The 24869-nt window shown below is 36.9% G+C and overlaps 2 protein-coding genes across 2 annotated transcripts in view; both read right to left on the reverse strand.

Moving 5' to 3' along the window:
* LOC124182706 (UPF0489 protein C5orf22 homolog) overlaps window positions 1-9593 on the reverse strand; it is an 801650-nt gene extending 792057 nt beyond the window's left edge. The window contains exons 1-3 of the mRNA XM_046570295.1: window positions 9256-9593; window positions 7686-7831; window positions 4167-4316 (exon numbers count right to left, since the gene is read on the reverse strand). Coding sequence (XP_046426251.1) covers window positions 4167-4316; window positions 7686-7831; window positions 9256-9312 — 353 coding nt within the window. The 5' untranslated portion in view covers window positions 9313-9593. The remainder of the gene's footprint in view (window positions 1-4166; window positions 4317-7685; window positions 7832-9255) is intronic.
* A 4576-nt stretch (window positions 9594-14169) lies between these two features.
* On the reverse strand, window positions 14170-21153 carry LOC124182713. Its single transcript, XM_046570305.1, has 6 exons — window positions 20932-21153; window positions 19597-19770; window positions 19312-19513; window positions 18799-18994; window positions 18639-18724; window positions 14170-17367 (listed from the first exon to the last, which is right to left on the reverse strand). Exons 1-6 carry the CDS (start codon window positions 21116-21118, stop codon window positions 14208-14210), a joined length of 4005 nt encoding a protein of 1334 aa, XP_046426261.1. The 5' UTR covers window positions 21119-21153; the 3' UTR covers window positions 14170-14207.
* Window positions 21154-24869: the final 3716 nt, after the last annotated feature.

Consider the following 24869-nt stretch of genomic DNA (forward strand, 5'->3'; position numbering starts at 1 on the left):
TTGCTCCGCAATTTCATTTTTTATGACTTCTACCGTCATGAAATATAGATCTTAAAAGTAGCGGAAGCAGCGGGAGTGATACGGGAAAGTAAAAAAAACAAAAAATTCATAGTGACAGAGCTCGTATATATTCACATAAACTTCATTCTTCTTCGTTCAAAAATATCCATTTCGAAAATGGCAAAAATTTTACCGGAATTATTTTTCGACATGGGACGTCATTTCTTGTCCAAAGGCATAAACAAAAAAGCAAAAAAAAAAAATCAGCACCGTTTTAGCATATTACGTGCATGTATCGTAGGGCTAGAATTTCACTTGCGAATCCCATTGAATCCAAAACAAACTTTTGAGAGGGACCCGACGGTGGAAATTGGCAAATTATTTTTTTCCAATTCCCGAGTGCAGTGTACGCACAACGCATCGAGGCATAATCCGTACAACCGAGAATGCCAAAGGGTGAAAATGATCGAGGCGCGGCAAGCGATCCCGGTTCACGACACGCTTGCAGTCCTTTGCGCCGATCACCGAGCTTTCACCGCGTGCATAGAGACACGTTTCCTTGGCCACTGTCAGTCAGTTTGTTAGCCGCATACTGTTAGCCGAGAGGTTATGCAGGCAGGCAGGCAAACGCAGTCACTCGCTTAGAATGCATACCGCAACGGTGGAAGTGATGCGTTTTTACGCCGTGCTGCCAGCTTCAGTTGCGAACTGTCCCGCGTTGCGTTGCGGCCAGGGAATATAAGCGGATAGGCAGACAGGCACTCGACACGCCGCGGATAGTATTTGCACTCTTGCATGCTCCTGCAGTGCGGATAACTCCACGAGTCTACTTTAAGCCTCCGGTTGTAGCGTTCCGTCGCCGCGGCGGCAGCTCGCCTTATTCGGAATATATATGAGAATTCCGCGAATTCTACAGAACCAGAGATCCCGCTCCGTCATTTTTGCCGGGCGAAAGAGCGGACGACGCCAAATATCGAGCGTTGACATCTGGTGGCAGGAAAATGTACTACACTGACCGAAGCGGATTCGACTGTTGAAAAATGTCCCCGTTACGTCAGAGTCTGGTTGTCCGTGCCATTTTGTTACCGCATATCAAAACCAAAGTTTTTTATTTTAACGGAGGCAAATCATATTTCTTGATGTTTCAAATTACTCGTGTCGCGTGGATTCACGAAACGCAATCAATGATGAACCTGTTCTACCATCCACAAGCGAAAAAACTACGGTCAACGGTCAGCTGTCAGCCTTGTGTTGCATTGGTTTGATTTTTTTCCACCATATGACACATTGCAAAGTGAGAATCCCGATAAATGTCATTTTTCAACGTATATTTCACTCGGGAATATTCAATCAACGTACGTAAACAGCAATTGAATCACGTGCACAAAGTTTTCCATCTCTTTTTTATCGCATATTTTGGGTCAAACGATCAGCTGTTGACGCATCGTGACGCCATATTGTACAGTAACGCCTCCATTTTGAATCCCAGTGTCGCCACGTCCACGATTCGAAATCTACACAGAAATATTAGCTACGCGTTATTACAAATTGTTACGGAATCAATGCAACGTATAGGCGGAAATGTTTCTGGTTGTGGGATACTCCTCGCAGTACTTGAGAGGATGCGCTATAGTCGTGTGAGCCGAGCGAGTGAAATTTCACTTATTTTTACTATTACCCTTCACATTTACGCATTACCAACCTAAAAATGAGCTGGAGATGATCCCATTATCTATACAACGCCGAAAAAAATACCCATTTAGTTTCTTGTTTCATACGAGAACATAAACGACAGGAAATGTGTGAGTGCAATAAGTGCAAGTGAAAACTAAATAAAACTAAATAAGTAGAGTAAACCGAACAAACGGATTTTGCGTTGCAATTACTAAAAAAGGATCGACAATAGCGCAAAACGGTTACGTATACATCGTTTTTCGTAATTCCAACAATATTCGAACAGTTTTCTGAACGATAACTGTTTTACTGAATTTTTCTAGTTACTGTAAGAAATGAAATTTTTCTCAGTGTGGAGGAAAGACGGTAATTAATTCAGTAAAACAGGTATCGTTAAAAAAACTGTTTGAATATCGTTGGAATTACGAGAAAGGAGGTACTCGTAACCATTTTGCGCTATTGTCGATCCATTTTTGGTACCTGATTGCAACGCAAAATCAGTTTGTTCGGTTTACTCTACTTTTTTAGTTAAATGAGGCTTCAACATCAATTTATTGTTGCACAAGCGTTAAATTTTCGCAACAGTTGCAAGAAAATATAGCAACAGTGATCGTAATGAGAAAGAATAACAACGGACACTAGAATTTCCGGTAACAGCTAGAAAACTAATTTTCATTTTGTACCTAGAACTATATTTTTCGATTGTGGTAAAAATTAAAATAGTTATCGACTGAGCGGTAACCAAAAATAAAAATTTCTCTCAGTGTATAATACGCGTTGCAGATCCTGCAATTAGCAAGCCGTCGGTACAAGTGTTTAAGGTATAAAGAACAAAAAATCGGAAAAAAAATCATTCTCTCAATCATTGAATTGGCCTTGCAGGACACGAGATTCTTGTACGCCACTGTGGAAGACAACAATCGGTAAATCGAGGGCAGGTGATCGCCTTCTCCGTAGTACATAAATATATTGTCAAGACGATCACTGATCAGGAGATATCGGTATACCAAACATTTCACAATAGATTGGCGAATCGGATCGTTAAAGCGTAGAAAAACTTCTAATTTTCACTCCCATGCAGCACCACTGGATCGGGAAATTCTAATCATTGAAATCATCGAGGAAACAGCGATATTCATAACGAACTGTGACAGTTTGTGAATTTTCGGCGAGAAAGAATCATTTTAAAGTTTCGATTTTCAGTGCAAATAAAGCGACTGTACAAAAATGAGCAAATCGATGATTATATACCGAAATCGGGTTCATTATCAGCGTGTGATGCTTCATCTTGTGCAGTATTATATAAACTATACAAGATCACGGTCTCCAAATTTGGGGTAAAAGTACGTCGAGCCGTTTTTAAATCACGCAACAAAATCACGCTTGAAATCTTGATGATAAATCTCAATTTTTTACGTAATGTGTCTACATATTTTACATGCCTGCAAGTAATAATAAAACTAGTCGCAATTCGTTCACTCTATTCTTTTTTTACCGCTGTAAAACTGTCGTGTTCAAACTTAAGAATTCTAATCAAACATATAATAGACAGTTTGCAACACTTCATTTTCAATAGCTTATGTACAATCATTTGTCTTGTAATAAGAAAAATGTGGATCAGTACGAACGATGTGTACCTATGTCAAGGATCAGGTAAAAATGTGTGAAAATTAAAGAGGACATTTATCTTTGTTCAACGTTGCATGATTTTTTTACTTTTTTACGGAAGTTATGTTATGTTTCGCAAAAAGAGAAACAAGGATACAAATTAATCGTCGCCGTTTCCATTCCTTGAGTTCACTCTTGTTCCATAATCTGATCTCAATAGAATTTACTTTGCACAACGGTTTCGCTGACACGATTTCAAAATTTCACAGCATTAGGACTTCCGGAGAAAATTCAAAGGAGAAAAGTTTCGACACGTTGAAAAAAAAATGCATCGTTCTTTATTTTCACTTGGATCATGCTGTCAGGTATTAATCTCTCACTTACGAAGTATTATACTTTACAAGAGAGTTTCCTCATCAAACGATACATACGATGTTACAAACACAGATCATCCTGTACTACACATATAATATATATGGTATACATACTTGTGGTATCTTTTAAGAGGTTACTTGCTAGTCTGAATCAAATAAAATCCCAGAAGAGTTCATATTACAACGAATGATTGTATTTAATATTAATCGATGAATAACAGTATTTTACATTTCTCCACATTACGCGTATCATTACGCGAAATGAAGCCGTTTGGCGTGGGCCATAGAAAGTTGGTTATTTAGAGAGGACGTCTCAGACACAGATGTGTCTAACTTGTCCATCGGACCTTGGCCTAACTATATTCCATTTAGGTTACAACATACTACAAACGAATATCGTATAACTGTGTGAATTTGGCATTTAATTTAAAAGCACGAAGGTGTGATGGAATAGCTGACATCGCATGTAACGATTATACAAGCCAGCTGAGCCGAGGGCCTGGGACTCACCTTATGCATCCGTTGTCCTTGTGCTTCCCGATTAAGAAAGTGGAGACTCCGTCTTGCATCTGCGTTGCCCAGGGCGGCTTCACCCAGATCAGGTGCTTCAGGTGACCCGCATACGCCGCCGGAAGCATCCAATTCTCTATACTGATTTCACTGCGACGTAAGCAAAAACAAAATCTTTCAGTTCATTTACGCAGACGTCAATGGCGATCGAAACATACGTCGGGGATTTTGAAATCTGGCTGGGAATTTGGATCCCCATGAATTTTACTCGACGTGTACAAGGAAAAAGGGTCAGAAATCAGGGGTTTGTTAATTTTTCGACTTTTTCAAATCCCACATTGTAGATACTTTGAACAGTTTCGTGTGGTAAAAAAGTCAAAAATTTTTAATCATCCATATGCCTCGGGAAGGCTTTTTAACAGCTTCGATTCTTTCAATGTTTCCTTCAATTTTCCGAACCTATAATGAACCGCACACGATCGGCTAGTGAAAAGAATTTCCACAATGTGCTACGAAAATAGAGACAAAAAGAAAAAAAGTAATCAAAAGTCGTTGTCTTTTGTAGCTTTTTCCTATATATAAGACGATGAAATATTACGAAAAATTTAAATCACCTACAATTAACTTTAGACGGGATAAAAAATCTACTACCCGAGAAAATTTGAATAAAATTCCAGGAATAATTTTGAAAGAGTACGAATATCAAAGAGAGATTACGATGATAGAAAACTTCCTACAACAAAATACAAATGACAGAATTCACTGACCGTAAAAATAAGAATGAAATTTCGTGAACTCTTTTAGAATTATACTAATTCGTACGAAAATCTACTATAAAATACAAATAATTTTAGTCACACGTGAATAATTGTAAAGAAACTGACAAGTTCTGTAAACGTACGTTCGACAAATCCACAACTCGAAGACGATATAATTGTTTTTCATAGAATTTTGCAGAAAAATATCAATTCCTAAGATTTTGGCGAATTTAGAGATTCCGTCGCATATTATTAAACTCGTTTTGCGTCACTAATTGAGTAGTGTTAGAAGTAACGACCGTTAGAAGTTTAATTTCTAACTAAGGAAATCTATGATATTGTACAAGAAACGACATCCGTTTCAACGATAGATGTATGAAAAACTATTAATTGTAAAGTGCAAGCCATTCTACAAGTGTTCTCAAAAACCGCGAGAAATTAAATTCAAAATTCTGTTCAAAAACCACGATAGTATCTTAAATTCGTTTTTTATTAATTCTAGGAATTTTTTTATAAAACCATGTATGATTTTTTCCCACCGGAGAAATTCAATTTCAATCATTATAATCATTTCTCGGGAGGATAAAAAAGTGTCACATTATACGATTATTGAATCGCTAGAGAAATCACATTTTTTGAACTTATTGCAATTTTTCGTTATTTCTGACTGTGGTCACCATCTAACGATGTTCTGTGACATTTGTGGAACAGAAAAGCAATTCAAGTAAGTCGAATGAATGTATCGACCAAGTATTTTGAATATTCTTGTCCAGAATATACGTATTTGCATTCTAAGTCTGAGTCATCGCATGATATAGAAAATATTAAAATGACTTTAACGGTACAGTAAAAGTCTTTAATCGACGCATTAAATATATGGTCTTATAGTATAACTGTAACTGGTTTTCGGCACAAGTCTGAAAGTTAATAGCCGGAATAAAAAGCCAACGAAGACCATCAAATACGTCCGTAAAGATAAACATAACGATCTAGAAATCAATAAGAAATTGAATTTTGAAACTGTATATGATCCTATTAATTTCAGATTTACTTTTTATATTAACCGGACCACAGCATAAATTTATAACCTAAATTCCTGGTCTAAATTCCAAGCCAGATTTCACCATACCGGAAATATTAAGGAATATAATTTTTACTGGATAAAAAACTTTCACTTGATTTTTCGTAAGATTTTTTACTTTTCAAGAAGTTGTTTCTAGGTACCGAAATCATAATTCTACAAAATTAAAGCGTGAATTTGAAAGAACGTCGAGTTCAGACACAATCTATGATCCATCACTACAAATATCCAGATTTTCTAGATTTTATGGACCCGCCTTCTTCGCAAGTTTGATCAGAATGTAAGGCCTACAACTCTTTGTTTCTGCAATTCGACACGGCTATAAATCATACGCACGTTGTTCGGCAATCCAAGAACTCAGGTGAATGACTTCGAACTAAATGTGGGTTGTATTTGAATGAAGAGAAATTCAGTTTACGATCAGAATGAATCACGAGGAATTCTACAATCTGAAGTTTTTTTTTTGTTCATAGCCTAAACTCCACAACGTGGTGATTCATTCCGAGATTTTTTTATACATATCGCTTTCGTCAAATCGCGAATGCCTGAATGCGAAATCAACTTCAGTCACCTCTGACTTCTTGCGGCATCTATGACACATTCACGATGCCATATATTTATGATTTTTATAAGCAGATCTATAAACTTATGAATTTATTATAGAAATTGCATTTCTGTGAAAAATCAGTTACGCCGGTATGAAGTTTTTTCCTCCTCCGAAGAGGAAGCAATGAAATCACTCAGCAGTGAGAATAAATCATGATTCCAACGTGTTGGAATAATGATCTGACCGATCCGCAATGAAATATAGTACATAAACTTTAACTTAATCCTCACTCACGACTCACAGACAGAAGATTCTTCTAGCGATGGTTCGCAAAAGTTTCTAGACCTTGCAAGCAAATGGTGCACCTAATGTATGTACACCTTATACGTCAGACTTTATACGTTTTATAGCACAATATAATCGAGCGCGAAACGATTTGTGCACGCGAACGGCTTAGAAGAAACAAATGTACCATTATTATGAGAAAAGAAAAATCATTGAAGATTAACAACGCCACCATTATACATAAATATATAAGTTACGTCTATAAATGCACATATATTTATATACATATACATACACATATATTTCTTAGCAACTTATTTTCTGAACTTTCACAATTGCGCCAATTACCCTAATCGTTATAATGTCGGTATACCTGCGTGATGAGAACGTTTTTGCGTAATTGGCATTTGGCACGAATGTTATACCTGCGTACTTCGCTCGTCGGTATAATATAAAGTATGCAGTGCACATAAATCAGCTTGGTTCTTACAATTAGTAGAATCGGCGAAACCAATACCGTGCACGAGGTGAGTAAACGTACAACGGAAAAACATTTCGTCCAAAGACTATCACTAGTCGCAAAAATTTAAGAATAAAAAACACATTGTAAATATCGAATGAAAACAATCATCGTGCAGATCAGACAAACTCGCGGAATCGTAGAACGTATAGGTATTATAAATTCATTTTTGTACTTTTATCCTTTTTCAATCAAGGGATAATGTTAAGCTCATATTACCTGCGACCACAAAAATCAATCACTCTACTTATCGGCTGCGTGTTTTAGCTCGTGGAGCAAAGGAAATGCCCGACTGATGCATAGATGATATAGGTAATTGGATACTCACTCGAAAAGTTCGTTCTTATCCCAGACAACGTCCGCCTGCATATCTTTCGGTATTAGCATGTCGGGGTGAGAATCGAGGTGGATAAAGGTGTTTCCTTCGAACGGAAGATGCTTAGAACCTAAGCAACGATAAACGAACGGCAAAATCTGGAGGAAAAATGAACAAGAACGAAAAAAAATCACCATGTTTTCCACGAAGAATTTAACACTTTCGAAAATACGTGTGAGAATCCGGATAAGCGCGAGGGTTTTTTATCATTCCGGCTTTTTTGTAACTTCGTTGATACAAATGTGGCCGAACTGCTATACCGGCAATTGGTAACCACGCGCGTAAATGTAAGTCGACATAGTAATTATCTACGGCGTCCGAGTCGTCAGTACATGAGGTTTCAGTGAGTCAAATAAATCAGAAACGAAAAAATACAAAATCAATTCTCATTTTCATATCTGGTCATGATTGACGCGCGAAAAAATTTGCAGCACATGCGTTCGTACATTGCCTACTAATATTATTTACCACTGATAAGATATCGACGGACAGAAGTCTGAATTCACAAATCTACATATAAGACCGAAAATATGAATTGATCAAACTGATGCGAAAATAACAATGTACTTTGAAGTAATCTATAATTTATTGACGTTTAACTAGTGTAAACAATTCTTCTTTCATGATTCTCGCCAATACACCCCCATACTCATCTTAAACCATGTTATTTCTAAAAAAAATCATCAAATACGAGAACGAAAATCTATTTAACGTTTTAGCTCCAACGTATTCTAAAAAATGAAATCATAATTTCCATTACTGACGATTCGGAAATCCCGCCGCACCGTCCAAATGAGATCGACAGCTTTAAACATCTCGCAAATATTTCTCGAATTATAAGTGAGAAAATGATGCGTCATTGGTTATGGAGCACAACTTTTCATAAAAGGCCTACAAAATTTTGAATGCCGAAAAATTAGTTCCGTCGCATCACATTAAAATTTTATTAATGACGTCATAAGTCATTTGAAACTTTGTTAAATTTTAATGGAATCTGGCTCTCTTTGGTGTTTCACTTCAGAAGGAATTTAGAAATTTCGATCCTTACTGTACCGCAAAACATTGAAAATTATTGACAATACATGGACGGTATGCAAGTACTTCGATACCGACTAAAGCGCATTTCCGGAGCGCTCAAAGTGGGGAGGGAGGCTCGGTCGATAAAGAAGGGCGGCAACGTAGGTACACTGCCGACTGACTCTAGTGGACCGCGAATCCGTTGTGACGCTAGGTTAATTAATAACGCGACAAATTATCGAAGCAACAATCATGCGCGTGAAGCAGGTCTCGTCTAATCTTATCCCGGTGAATTCCGCGTGGAAATAGGACGATGCCTCGATATTTGTCCGGGAAAAAATGGAACACTGTTGCGAGATATTGTTGCCGCATGAGTTGATGCTTGGCGGGTGGGTAGGAGCCTGTGAAAAAACGGTCGCTGGTGTACGCGTGATGTGAGGCGAATGTAAACAGTCGGTGTGTCAGACGCGACACGGTCGTTCGTCCGGCCGAAATGGTAACTCACCTCGTCGTGATTTTCGACGATGTAAACGGGAGTTTCGGCGAAGTATTTACGCGACATGGCGAATTTTTCCGTGATTTCTAGGGTATATACGCGGTTGTAAACCGGAAGCGATTGACGCCGATAAATGACGGGACAAAACGAACGAGGGGACACTGTGTTGCGTATAAAATGCGATGCACACGCGACTGCCGCGGAAATACGCGAAACTCACTTGCGACGCGCATACACGTGGTATAACCCTCGGTAATCGACTGATGAAGGTAAGCCTGCTACGCGGGTTCCTCAAATCGCGATTATTCGCACGGACAAAGACGAAACCCCGGCGCTATTATGCGCGGATCCCGAGGGACTGGTTACTGCCCGCACTGTTCGGCAGTACTTCGGTTTTGTGCTTTCTTCTTATTTTCATTCAAATCTTATTCGCCGGAGGACCGTTGAAATTTAAACCACGGTCAAAGCTGATCCGAGCGGCCCCTCGCATCTCCTGCTGCGCACCGGCTTATTGCATTATTATTTTCTCGCATTCGGGTCGCCGAGTTACTGATATCGTCAATTTCAGTATAACCAAATTTGTAATTTCTATTTGTAAATTATTCATACACGGATCACACGGAAATTATAGTTCTGTGTGCATGTATAAAATATTCGGATCCCTTATTCTGCAATTCTTCGCTTGTGTCGTGGTGAATCGGTCATCACGTAAGTGATGGAGTTCAATATTGTCAGGATTAGTTAGTATTTTTTCGGCTGAGTCAACACAACTTCGACCACGGTCTTACGTACAGGTTGGCAACTACACACGTTCGTAGTTCACTAGTCGCCACTAGGTTCGTCGCGATCTTCATACCTTTGACCGCGCATGTGAGACCATGGTTCAGACAAGGACAGCACTAGTTGCCAAACGAGGTTATGTATATCATGGCACTACTGGTATTAGAATTGCAGCAATATCAGTGAATTGCAGCGACAGCTAGTGGTTTCGCTAAAACTGAAACTTGCCCTTGCTAAATGACGCACATAATCGTGTGTTCCCAGCATAGGAGTTTCCAGACCTGTATAATGTAAATCCGTGACCTCGACATTAATTTTCAGCTGTTTCGAAGCCAAAACGTCGATGACCGTTACTTTTGGTATATCAAGATAATCTCGTAAACGCGAATGATCTGGTTTGGTCATCTCTTGAAAATATTGCATAATCGAGTAACCGTAATTTCTACGCCGAACTAATGCAGTTTGTTGAAAATTTTAGGAACTATTCGAAAATCGTAGAAAATCGTTGAAGAGCGTACAACATCGTGGAAAGTCCTCGAAAATTATCGTATTTTACGTAGAAAATTATAAATTTCTACGAAAAACTATTAAAAAAACTATAATCTTTTGTAAAAAATAATTACAATTTCCGACACAGGCAAAATAGCCTTTTTTCGTAGACAATCGTAGTATTTCGTAAAAAAAACGATCAGTTCCACCATAAATCAAGATATTCTACAATTGTTTGTAAAGATAATTACAATTTCGGACCCAGACAATATAAATTTTTTTTTCTCGAAGTATTCTAAGAATCTCGATGAAAAGTATAACTTATTATTAACTCCGTGAATTTCCATAGAACACAACTTTCTACATAAAATTATGATGATACGCAATTTTAGAATTCGATTTAGATCGATAAGATTGCGAATATGCACGAGAAGATACGAAACACTATTTTTGAACCACCGCTAGATGGTTCTCTCATTTCTTACATGGAAAACTTATTGCAAACAAATTAAGTACTTTCTAGAATTTGGATGTACATTCGAAGACTGATCGTCTCATGTTTTGAGTCTGACCTACACGGATTTGAAGTAACTGTAGTATATTTTTGAATTTCCCTTGTTTCAATAGGTGAGTCTTATAAAAAAACTAACATTTGTTGTTTCTCTAAACCAAGAATTCTACGATATTCTACAATAAATTGTATCCATTACAAATTTGATACAAGAAAAACGATCGCGTAAACCTGAGCCATTCTACAATCACTTATCTGTAAAAAATTACAATATTTCACGAAAGAGTATAATAATACATAATCTACAAAAACTTTTACGTCAAAACTACGAAAATGTTCAGATTTCTCTACTTTGTCGTAAGATCAAACTCTTAGGCATAGAAATTATTTCCACCCGGGTAGTTATACCACCAGGAATTTTTTCTCCGTATGAATGTTTCGTTGCGTCAAATTTCGGCAATTAACTTTATTCTATGAACGATTTTTTTTATCATTCCATGGAATACAGAGATAAATGCGTTTATAATTCTTTTCATTATACACACATCTGGCTTTGATGATGGCGATAATCAATCCTGGTTGTTTCACGCGTAGAATGAACGTAGAAATATTATCTCACCCAGAAACATTGAGTTCTATCACTTTTAAGACCGTTTCGCTTAAAACAAGCGTTAAAATTTCAAAATAAGGGTGGATTGGATCAGGTGCAAAGTTTGGGCTGGGACGTCTGAATAGCAAGTTCAGAAAAGAAAAAAAGAAAAACGGTAATATTATTTGCGAAAATTATGCAGTGAACATGATTCGATTAACATCTCTACTGTATAACAGAAATCAATCTGAGCAATTTTAAATAATACAAGATAAAATACGAACAACTTGAAACAAGTTTCATGATTAGTACGTTCAATATGATCAAACTTTGATGTTTATGATTCATTTGCTAAATTTTTGAGTTCATTCTTCTCAATTTTTTACGAATATCTGCTTTATCGTGCTTACATAGATCTATTTTCATCCACCCTGGAGATAAGCGTTTGGTGGAAATCTTCGTGATTACTGAAATAAGCTCAAAAACACCAGAATTTAATCATTTTGAACTATCTACTTATGTGAAACCTTTACGTGAATTGTTGATACGTTAGCTTGTAATTCAAATGTGTTTATATTTATTTCTGTTGCATAGGTCATAGGAGACATGTTGTTAGATTCACGTTCAGCATCATTGACGAAAATAACACTGATAGAGATTTTTGAAACGAATTTTTCTAACTAATGTTTCAGATAGTCTGGTAGATTCATCCTGCTAGTTCAAGTGCGTGATTAAATGTTGCAAAGCTTGGAGTTATCAGAGTGAAAGCTGCCATTTATTTTAGATTGTAGAATAGCTTAAGTTTTCTAATTTTCTCGAGCCGAAATTGCAGGTTTTTCGACACTCTTCCTACCGTCTAAGATTAAAATTCTGAATGAAATGATATTGACTCAATTGCTACGAATTATATTTAATGTATTAATTTGTTAGTCATTACACTTCACTGATGGTTACATTTTTAATTTGAAACTGAATCACGCATTAAACGGATGGATACGGCCAAAATCTGGCCAGCCCTGTAACATTTGAAACAGTGTAACAGTTTGGGTTTAAAATTTCAGTTTTTTTTCTGTAAAATTTGACTAAATTTCCCGAATTTTCCATGATGTTTCGGGTAAAAGGAAAGTTTCAGAATATTTCAGGTTTTGCAAAGGTTTTAGATTTGAAAGTGGCAAACCTGTCGAACGGAAATTATATTAAAAAAAAAAAATTTGTCTTTTTTTATCCCTATTTGCATTGTTTTCGGTTTTCGGCGAAACTATGAATGTTAGAAGGATGAACACTCTTGAAATTGTTTTGACGATTCATGATTTTTTTTATTTTATTTGACGTATTAGTAGGAAAAAATAATTTAGCCTTAGTGCATTTTAAATAAAAGTAATTAAAGCAAATTCAACAGGTTGGGAAAAGATACCCATGCCTATATTTATTTAAGTCCATCAGAAACTAAAATTCAGTCGCTTGTAGCTTGCGCAATTATCGTTGGTAGCTGAAAAGCCGAAAAACGAACTAATTACGTGCAAACGCTCTACTTGATGCATATATACATTGCAGACATTTTTTTTTTGCGTGAAACTTCCCCACAGAATGGATTCAGGTGCGCAGAATTTCGATCTGCTACAGATTCGTCAATTTTTGCGGTCTGGTGACATTTTTCAGACTGAACCAGAAGCTTTTGATTTTCTACATTTCACAAAAATATAAGAAAATAGAAAATTGCTATTTTTCGAAGGAAATTGTTATTTTTGGAAAGCTTTTTTTGATGAAACGATGAAATATTACGGAAAACTGCGACATCCGCAATTGCCCACAAGATGAAAAATCAACTTACCCATAAAATTGAATCAAGACTTCATAATTTTTCGTAAAAAATTACGAACTGGTGCGAAAAATGAGGGTCATCGATAATTTTTTATATCAAAAATTTAAAAACACTTCACTGGCTGTAAAGATCGAAACATAATTCCGCGAACTCTTGTAGAATTCTAGGAATTTCTAGGAATGATTGTCCATAAGATTGTAAATATCTAGTAAAAATTATGAAGTACCATCCTTGATTCACCGCTAGATGTCACATCTCTCTTGCAATGAAACTTTACCGAAAACAAGTCAAGTATCTAGCAGATAGTTGGTCAACATCAAAAGATTGTTCTAATCTTTTCGGTATGATCCTAGTGGATTTGAAGAATCTGTTGCATATTTAGAAAAAATTATTTTTACGAAACTAATCATGAGTTTTCGAATCGAAATTGAAAAAGAAATTAATCAATATTATAATTTCGACCAATTTTATATTGGAAGAAATTGAAAATTGCTCAAGTAATACAGAGCCGGTGATCCACATAATTCTCACCATAATCAGGAGCTGAAGGAAAAATTGTAACCGCATAATACAACGCGGACGTATAATAAATATTCACATTTATTTCTTACTGAAAAACACTTACAAGCAAAATGGAATCATGTATTTTCGTACAATATATCACACACAGACACGCGTAGATCCGAACCTTGAAACTAAGAATATTTTACATTATTTAAACACTCTAGAGACCGATATTCGTTAACTGATCAATCGGCAACGACAGTGATTCAATGGTCGACGTAATACTTCATCATTCCTTTGAGGTATTCTTCCATCTGTAATCGATTCGTTTGATGCCTGAGTTCCTCGAACCACTTGTCAAGCTCTTCCATTTCATTTGTTGGTTCACATTCGTCCCGGTCAGACAAAAAACTACTCTCGTCGATATAACTGGACGAATATTTTGCATGTTCACGATCATTTTGCGAGTTATTTTCATTGACAATCGAACATTGCTGTTTGAAACTTAGCGGTTGATCGTTGTACACGAAGTTGTTTGTTTGAATGGGTACGAATTTCGATTTCTGGCGCACTGAAAGATTCGGAGATGATTTTTTTTCCAAATTGAAGCTATCGTTGTTTACTCTCGCTTCTGGCCAGTCATTCAACTCCACTGACTCCGACGTATCGGATGACGAATCTGTAACGTCACCGTCTGATTCTTGACAATCATTTTCCTCGAGCTTTACGAAAGATTCTGTCGCTTTTTCAGCTTCGCTCACAGTCGATTCTTCCTCCGCATCATCCAGAAATTTAAAAAACGCCATATAATCAATGTTCCTCAAATTCGTTCCCCGCAGTCTGTCGAAATTTTCCCGGGATTCAAAGACGGATAAAAATTCGTCGTAACTGGTAATCGAGTCTGAATTCCGTTTTTCAGCAACTTTGGCTAACGCAGTTTCACGTACCTCGGAAAAACGCGGATCGTCAATCAGGCCAAGTATTCTCTCAAACCTTCGGGCACACAGTTCAATTGGATCGACATGTATCAGGTATTTGACACATTCCGTCATGCAGCTGCGCTTTTCGTCGCTGAATCGCGACGAGAATTTCTCTTCATCAAATGCGGATTCGAGGGTTTTTAATTTCGAGGACAGTTTGTCGGATTCTCTCGCTTTAGGAAAAGATATACCCGAAATCCTCGAAGATTCTAGCTGCCAATAAGATTCGATCAAAGCGCAGAATTCGTCTTCGTTCATCGCATGAACATCGTCGAGTTGCGCAACTTCGAATTCCATTTGACGATATGCTTTGAGGCATTCCAAATACTCTCTGCTTATCAGGAACCACAAATTTTCCCTCAACCTGGAATAAATTTCGGTTGATGATTCCTCAACCTGACAACTTATTTCACATTGGTCATCTTGCAAGTCCGTCGAATCAGAATCGGAATCGGAATCGTTTGAATCGTACTCTGATTTCTCGAAAATCGAATCGGTCAGATTGTTTAACAATTTGCTCATAGAATCGTAGTCTCGATAAAACGATTTGAGCCGTTCCTTTGAGAATCTCAAAAATTTTTTACGCTCCGAAACTCTGCCCGTGACTCTTTCTTCCAGAATCTCATTGCTGTTTCGTTTTTCAATTTTTTGCTGCTCGACGAAAGATACCAGCTGCGAATAAGACATTTTGCCGCGAACAAGACGTTTCAATTCCAACTCGTATCTGTCCTTTTCACTCATGAAAGCTGTCGCAATTCTGATTTTTTTCAGCGCTACAGTCTCGTGCTGAGAATTTGATCGCAAGCATTTCACAGCCTCGCGATATCTCTCAATATCCATTTTGGAAAAGACGAGCATCGGCAGCGGCGCCTCTATGTTCGTTGGATAGGGAAAGTAGGTATCAAGTTTTGACCTGATGACGGGATGTTTCCTCCTGAACTCGTCGACTTCCCGGAATATTTCGATTCTTACTGGTGGACAGTCGTCTAGGTCGCTTTGAATATCCGGATACATGCACAGAAGCGTCTTTTTCTGCATCTCTAGGAACGTCAGCTTGGCCGAATGGCGATTTTCATACAACAATCGATGCCAAGTGTGGCTCACACGATATGCCGGAACCTCTGTCAAAGACTTCAGGCAACCAATCTCGATATTGATCCGTCCCTTCCATTGCATCAGCTCGTTTCGCGTCAGCTTTGCGTTGCTGGAATTTGAAGTGTTGTCAAAATTCAGTTTCTTCAAGTCGCTAACAATATCCTTTAGCTTTGGAACTCTGTCATCATTTAGATCTCGTGCCGACAATTCTTCTAAACTTGTTTCCAGCGACTTGATCATATTTTCCGCGTCAAATGTCTTCAGACTTTTGGGTTCGCTGCCAAATTCGTTTTCCTTTTTCTGCTCAGCTTTGCTGATTGTAGAACATGCTCTGCGTGGCCCTGTTGCCGTGTATTTTGCAATTGCTTCTTGTGCCGCACTGCAGTCGTCGTCGTCATCGGACAAATTTAACAGATTCAATTCAAACTTCGTATTTTTATTCAACTCTAGCAACGTCGAACGTTTTTTGTTATCCGATTTCACCGTGAATTTATGTACTCTGTCATTTAAAACTCGCTCACGCTGATCTTTTGTACATTTTATCGATTTCGAAGGGATCTGTTTAGTGGAAAATACGTCATCCTCGTCGCTAAATAAAGATTCCAATTTAATTTTACTCTCTACGCACTTTGGTTCAAAATTGCATGATTCTGTGTCAATGCGACTGCACGACGAGACGCGAACATTCTTCGCCTCGTACTGAGAGTTTTCCATTTCAGAATTCGTTTTCCTCGCAATTTTAGTGCCTTCAGAAATTTTTGCGCTGATATTTTCAGGAGTTGGGCTCATATTTATATCAAATTCAATCTCCGTTTGCTGACTAAACCTAGAATTGCATTTCGACGTTTCTTCAATCGTGACAAAAGGAGCTCCATTTGGAGAATAAAGAACATTTTCAGCGGGTATTTCGCCATCCTCGCAATCGTTATCAGTTTTTGCCGACATTTTTTCGAATCTCGAGTCGTTTTCCATCCAAATGTCTTCTGGATAATTTTGGGGTAGTTTGAGGACTTGGAATCCTGCTCCGCCAACAGAGCCGATCAGTTCCCTGAAGTTGTCGAGTTCGTTGTTGGCGATGATCGTTATCGCAATACCGTGGGATCCGTACCTTCCCGCCCTGCCAATTCTGTGCAAGTAAGTTGCTCCGTCTAGCGGAACATCCAAATTGACAATAAGGTTGACGTTCTCGGCATCTATGCCTCGTGCTGTGAGATCGGTCGTCACCATTATCCTACACTTAAAGTCCTTAAGCTTTTTGAACCCTTCGATACGTTTGCGCATCTCTTGGTTGCCGACTATGTATATAGCAGAGAAACCCATCGTGTTGAGTTTGTTGCAGACTGACTGAGCTCTGAAAATATTAGTTTGATATATGAAAATTAGAGCAAATGTTACGATTTTTCATTTCAAATCGCATTAATATAATTAAACACCTCGAAGATTTGTACGATTTCAATCCACAATGGCTCATTCTTCTCAAATTTGATCAACAGATTCTTTTTTGTGAATAGGAACTCAATCTTGCTTTTTCTTTAATCTACATCGATATCTGCATAGTAATTGTGAAAAATTGAATATACTGATGCCAATGATAAAAAAAAGTTTCTTAGTGGGATTGTGTAGTATAGTTTTCTCAACAAAATAATCTGGCATATGTTTTGGAATCGAACTACAGTAGACGCTCGATAATCCAGCCAATGTCTAATCCAGTGCCTTCTGTAATCCGACATGTGAATTATGTATATGTAGTATTGTTCATAGTGTTCAGTAAAAAATCCGTAACAAATTCAAGGAAATTTTCAGAAAAACACACGAATGGAGATGGCATGTGGCTCTGTACATAATCGGTGCGACGTACAAGATATACATTATTTTAGCTACAACCTGTTGTTAGTAGGGAAAAATGAAAAATGCGATTCGAGGTGGGATCCACTTTTTAAAAACAATTACTCAGTGAACACAAATAAATGTATCATTCGCAGTAAAATTTAAATATAGAATATTTCCAGGACTTTCTAATGACAAGCAAAATTCAAGGACATTTCCACGACCACTGAACACCATGAATATCGATTTCATCTCATCATTTTCATAATTTGTCAGATTACAAGGTACAGTCTTTCAAAAAGTTCCGAACTATACAAGGGGTCAGTGGCAGCATTCGATAGTCCGAAAAATTTGATAATCCGACAACGCCTTGCAAAACTTTGTCTACTTTAACCGCAAGTTGACTGTATTTTATCAGATTTCAATCAATGTTACAGTCAGTCAAAATGAAAATTGGATTTCTTCATATTCTACAAAGATGAGAATTTGATGAATATTCAATATTCGGATATATTGTAATAAAATGAAACGGAAAAGCATTGATTCTCAACCCACTAACTTCCTTAGTCCGAAGAATATTGAAGATTTTAGTCAGAGTACAGAGATGTAAATACTATAGAGTTTGAAACACATCGACAATTTGTTTAAAGATTTGATATATCGAGTTCTTACTGAATTGTTAAATAACTGCTTTTGCATTCCTCCCAATTAAACCATTTTAAGCTAAAAACTTTCACTTACAACTACCTCATACGTTAATAAATACAATAAACAGTAAGTGTAAAAAAATTTTACCTAGATTGATAGTTCGAGAAAACGATGCTTTGCTTGAATGGTATTTTGGAAAATATTCTGGCAAGTTCGTTCACCTTTATTTGAACCTAAAGTCAGAAAAAATTAACACTGTTCCAGTTGCATCAATCTATAGATCTGTGAAATTAAGTTTCATACATACCTGTCTCATAGCGTTCGGGTGCTGTTGAACTACCGCTACGAATTGTCGCAGACCAATCAACACAGGACCGTCACTGTTTGGAGATGTAAGAATAGGAGAACGCATGTATCTTCCTAGAAAGGACTCGAGATCTCCAGGATAAGTGGCACTAGACGATATGACTTGCTTGTTGACCGGTAGTTTCGAAAATATGTAACTGAAAATTTCAAAAATCTGTGTACACATCTTTCGATAATTCTCTACATTCCTTATGAAAAACGTAGAATTCTTGTTAAGACATGAGTCTACAGCGGAATGTCTCAAGTATTTGTCATTGTAAAAAACATTGCCTCGAAAGAAAATTGTCTTGGACTTGCAAACATGTTTCATATCTCAGACAACCGTTTTCTAGCATTTTCCATCATTTTTGTAAGAAGATATTGTGTCCTGAATCCTATGGCAAATTTTAAATTCAGAATTGCCCAAGATTGTCATTGACATAATATATAAATGTAACATTATAATTCTAGTTACTTTATATCTTTTTGGAAGCTAACTTCCATCAGCTTGTCTGCTTCGTCAAGGACGAATAACCTGATACTGTTCACGTTGAGAATTCCCTTGTCTATCAAATGTTTCACTCTCCCTGGAGCGCCGACCGCCACATGACAATTGTTGGCCTTCTTACGGTCGTCTTCAATCGATATTCCTCCGATAAAACTTTCGACCTTTAATCCTGGAACGGAATTAATATTTACTAAGTGTAACTAATCTCACGTACCACATTCTTTGGTCCTGAAACAAATAAGGAATATTCACCCTTGAACTCCGAGCCAATGGACGTTATTACTCCAGCCACTTGCAGAGCTATTTCTCTGGTAGGTGCAAGAATCAGGACTTGCACACCTTTTACAGACATGTCGAGCATTTCCAAGGCAATTATACCGAACACAGCCGTCTTACCAGTTCCGGATTTTGCTCGTACAATTAAATCTGTAGAGAGTATAAGAAGAAAAAAGTATTAAAGTAGAATTCCTAATGTTTAAAATTTTTACAAGTTCGGATTGCCTGTATCTGCATTATTGTATTATGTGGTTGCCCGGTTTAAAGTTAAAGGTTGAAGCAATGAGAAAAATGGTCTATTTTGAAACTTTGAACAAGGTTGAAGCAAGTGACGTCAATGACAAGAAATATTAAAATTAAAAATCATCATTATTATTACAGTACACTCAATTTCAGACAATCCCAAAGTTACGGAAATAACGATTCTCATTAAATATAATAGGATATGTAGCATGTTGCCGTGTAGGGACTTTTTGGCTCGTGTAAGTTTTGTACTTGAGTTCGGCTTCAACTGCACTTTACAGTAATCAAAAAATTCTTATTTTATGCACACTTGACGAGAACATAACTACACAAGTTGATCTACTGTGGCTGAAATTTGTACTGTTGATGTAACTAAGCGATAATAATAAATTACTATTTCACAATTCAATGTTTAATTTATATGACTTTATATGACTTGTTATAAAATGGGACTCTATTGCTTTAGTTGTGCCATAATTTATGATTTTATAACAATTCTTGATTTTTTTGAAAATAATTTCACTGCGTTAATATTATGAACTTAAATCACATCTTTGTTCAACATATCATGATTCAATTATGGGATTGCAGTTGGTAACGTTAGTAAAGACATATTAATAGAGAAAATAAGAATACACAATTTTACAATGACTTTGAAAGTGTCAAGTTTGTACAATGTGAGTTACGTTTTGCTTCAGTGCGGTCGACTGAATTTTGAATCATTCCAAAATAGAGATAAAGATTTTTCCTAAGCATCATCGCATTAACATTCTGAATCTTAAACTCACATTGAATCGTCATCTCGATTCTCATAGACTAATTGAAACAACTATTGTTAATTGTCATTCGTAATAGAATGATATAAAAACTTACAGACCGGGAATTCAGATTGCGGTACAATCGATGTGAATGGGACGGTTGTCGTTTGATATTTATGAATGACAATGTTTGCAACACACCGCACAAATAATACGTGGAAAAGGGATGAAATTCATGGTGTTAAAAACATAATGCTTATTCTAATACTGACTATACTTTTTCAAGCAATAACTAATCTCTGATTATTACCAAATCCACAACGACCAAGCGGAATAGCTTTAAGTTGGATCGGTGACGGTTTCTGAAAACCGGCGTTTGTGAGCCCGTCCAAGACGCGTTGACTAACAGCCATCTGGAAAAATGTGACATCTTCTTGAATTTCTATGTCGGTTGTACGGGGTTTTGAACCTATTTCGTGCGCCGTTTGACGGGACATTTTAGGTTATCGCGACTTACAACGCGTGTTTGACGTTTGAATGTCGTTTCGAATGATATTTGTCAGTACTGTCGGCACTGCTATCTAGAGATACTTGAGCAAACTACACATGTTCCCACCATTTTGACATAGTTCTGTAGGTAATACAGGAAATATACCTGTCGGTCAAGAAGACTCCTATGTGAACCCGCCCTTACGAATTTCCGTTTACGTGAAGTTGAACACAGAAAACTCTAAAATCTTTATCGTTCTATGGCCCGTATTCATAGTCAGTTCTTAAATTTAAGCACGGTCTTCAGACCCTGAAGTCCTATCTTAAGTCATGGTAAACGAGGACTTAAGACCGTGCTTAAATTTAAGAACTGACTATGAATACGGGCCTATCCATCGCTAGAGACAACTGTCAAGCATCATATATATATATATATATATATATATCAGAGCATATACCACTGGAGGGAGCTACCCATCCGATTGACCTCGCCGACCTCGCCTAAATGCAGCCGAAGTGATAAGAGAGGAAAATATATGGGGCAGTCCATACTATTTTTACTTGAGTCGACCCTTGACCTCTCGCATTTGGCCCGTGATTTTTACATAAATGTTCTGAGTTTGAAAGACACTCTTTTTTTTAGTTTTTTCAACAAGGATTTAATTTGCTACAATTTTTCAAAACCATGTTTTTGATTGACACAATTTGGAAATCTGAATTATTTTTAAAAAAGGTTTTTTACGTGGGCTGAAAACAAATTAAAAACAAATAATTTCACATCATAATCATTCTAAATTTTTATGATTTCGAAAGAACACTTTTCAAAAGTTGTCTTCGTTAACCCTGACAAGCTATGAGGGTAAAATTCCCTCCCAAAAAATCTTGTACTTTTCCAGCAGACCGTAAGAATTGAACCCCTTCAACGGTTATTTTTATTTGTTTAGTTCAACTTGATTACTTTTATAATAAAACCATATTATGCGGAATTGTTTGAACTTAGATTTGAAAAAAAAATCTTGCCAGCTTTATTAGAAGCTGTAATATTTGAAATTAATTTCCGCCGGGTATTTTTTACACTCATTGCTACGAGAGGTATACAGTTTGATGTTTGCCTGTCAGGGGTTAAATAAATAAGAAAGCACACTTTTAAATTTATTCTTTTGTTTTTTCATTATAATTATTCTATTATCAGTTTATAATTATTAAGTGTTATAAATATTAATCAATCGTTATGCATTTAACAAAGATTAATAAACTACGGAACGCTAGTCCTGGAAGTTAGGTCTCACCAGTTAGCGGGCCTGGAACGTAGGATCCAGGAGGTAGAGGACTTGGTGCTGGAATTTTGCAGAGCGCGATTTTCGTACGCCCCCTCTACTACGCGCTTATTTTCGGACTGAGGAATTCTGCTAACTGATTTTCGTCGTCAAAGATTATCGATCAATGACGTCAGAAGAGTAAAAATTTTCGGTAACGTCGAAATTCAATTTCTGGACATCCGGACATCCGAAATTCGGATTTCAAGCTTTAACACTATGTATGATGATGTACGAGGAGGATATGATGATTTGTAGTTAACAATTAGAATGAGTTTTGTACAACTGATTTCAAATTTCACGACTTTGCAAACATTCGTAACACCGTTGGTAATATCGGCTTAACTATGGCTGCATCAATTAATAACATTCGTAACAACACAACAAATCACATATTACCGGCTTCCGAATTTCTTCACTGAAAAGATCAGTTAGTTAGTTAGACAAATACAACCAACCATCTGTAAACGTGATTATCGCACATAAGTTTTTGCAACGAAATGACGAAAAGTTATTGTCTAGATAAAGAGTTTTTCACCTATTTTTTTACTTTGTTCCATGTTGAACATGTGTATCGATTTGTAGAGAGAGTTCACTTGTAATTCCTACTGCTTAAAATTCGAATTATTGTTGCCCAATTGTTTGTTCCCTCCGAGTGTTCAGACCGAACATATCCTTTCCTTCCCATGTCCGCGCGCGCTTTCCAGCCCATCTGATACCCGGAATCTCTACCGATTGGGTGGATCGTCGTTAGTCGTGAAAGATGGCGCTGATCGCTGCATGAATAGCTATATAAATGACCGGGAATTGACGCTCGCAGATTTCAGTCTGATCGAATCTACGGCAACGATAACATCGCCGCGGATCATCTTAGGTATCCTCATTTTTCTTAATCTCACGGCAACTCTCCACATGCGAGACAAAACCATTGATCGTACACTGATACCTCATACACTCTTGACACGACTTTATTATTATATAATAAGGGGTTTTTATGCCTCAGCGGCTTTTCCCCTGCGAGTCAATAAACTGCAATAATTTTTCTTGGCTCAATCGAGTGTTTTGATTACTTTATTTCGTTCCATATCTCATCCTTCAATCCTCATTTTTTTTTTAACATAGAATCACGGAAGCCTTCCATGTTGTAAAGTTTTCCGACTCTCAAGCTTACCAATTAACCGCATCCGTGTGTTTTTCGGATTCTTCTTCATTATCATCTAAATCAATTTTTTCCATATTTTCAAATATTTTGACGTGATAACGTCACGTCTTATAAATTCATACGCATGCACACAACACACACGTACAAACATACGCACACATTCAACTCAACTCTCAGACCAGAGGTAGTGAACTATACAGTGAGACTACAAAGCACCGCACAAAGAGGAGACCCCGAGTATAGGATACGCTGTGTAATGTATTCCATCTCATTCTTTAGCACGTTCAATGTATATGTTTGTCTCTTTCTATAACGCCTCAAGTTTTCGTGTTACACTTGATTTTACTCCTCATATAATTTCCGTACCGGGCCCAATAACTCAAATCGTTTCTTAAGGAGTAAACTCCAAAAAATAGATTAGAAATCCGTGAAGAATCGATGTCAATGATTTTTCGTAAGCGCGAACACTATTTTAACAAATAATACAGTCATTAAAAACTCATCAATAAGATTATAATTTCAGAATTCGCACTCACAATACAATTTTAAATAAATTTACAAGAGCATTTACTTTCCAAATTTAGTAAATTGTTAGATATTCAGTAAATTTGCAGTGTAATTGTCTGAAATTGAATATTTGATTACTTATTCGAGACTTGACATGGCAATTCTTTGGGTATTGCTGAAATCTGATACTATTAAGTATTTTGTATAAAGTTTAAACACGCACAATTTGAGTAGATTCACAAGTTGACTCAAGGCATGGAGTAAAGTCCAGATTGTCTATTGTAAGATAAAGTAGCGCGCATTTCACTAAATCGTTAAAGTGGAAATTACTACATCATTTTCAGAGCAACTGTATGTTACGCTTCCACACCTAACAGAAACGAACATACCTATTTACATGATGGTAGGATGTAGAATTAATGTTTGAAAGTCATACGTGTCAGGTATACAAAACACGTGTTAATCTACTAGTAATATACTTTTTTGCAACCACTACTCTGGACGTTGATCAGTAGAGTTGACAACGCAATAATCATGGTCGAAATTAAACGGTGGAAGGCTGCAAGTCGATACAACTTCTACATATACGATTATTCAACGCTTTTTCGTCAGTGAGATATACTGATGTTGGAATTTATATTTATGCGTCATCAAGTTGTTCGTTTTTAAACGTATAATAAACAAACGAAATTCTCAGAACGTGGTCTAAACGTTTATCGCTGCCGTATAATACTTATCAGTACATACAACGTAGATTTCTAAACGTGTATAACT

The sequence above is a fragment of the Neodiprion fabricii genome, chromosome 5 (assembly GCF_021155785.1).
Source record: "Neodiprion fabricii isolate iyNeoFabr1 chromosome 5, iyNeoFabr1.1, whole genome shotgun sequence".
NCBI lineage: Eukaryota > Metazoa > Arthropoda > Insecta > Hymenoptera > Diprionidae > Neodiprion > Neodiprion fabricii.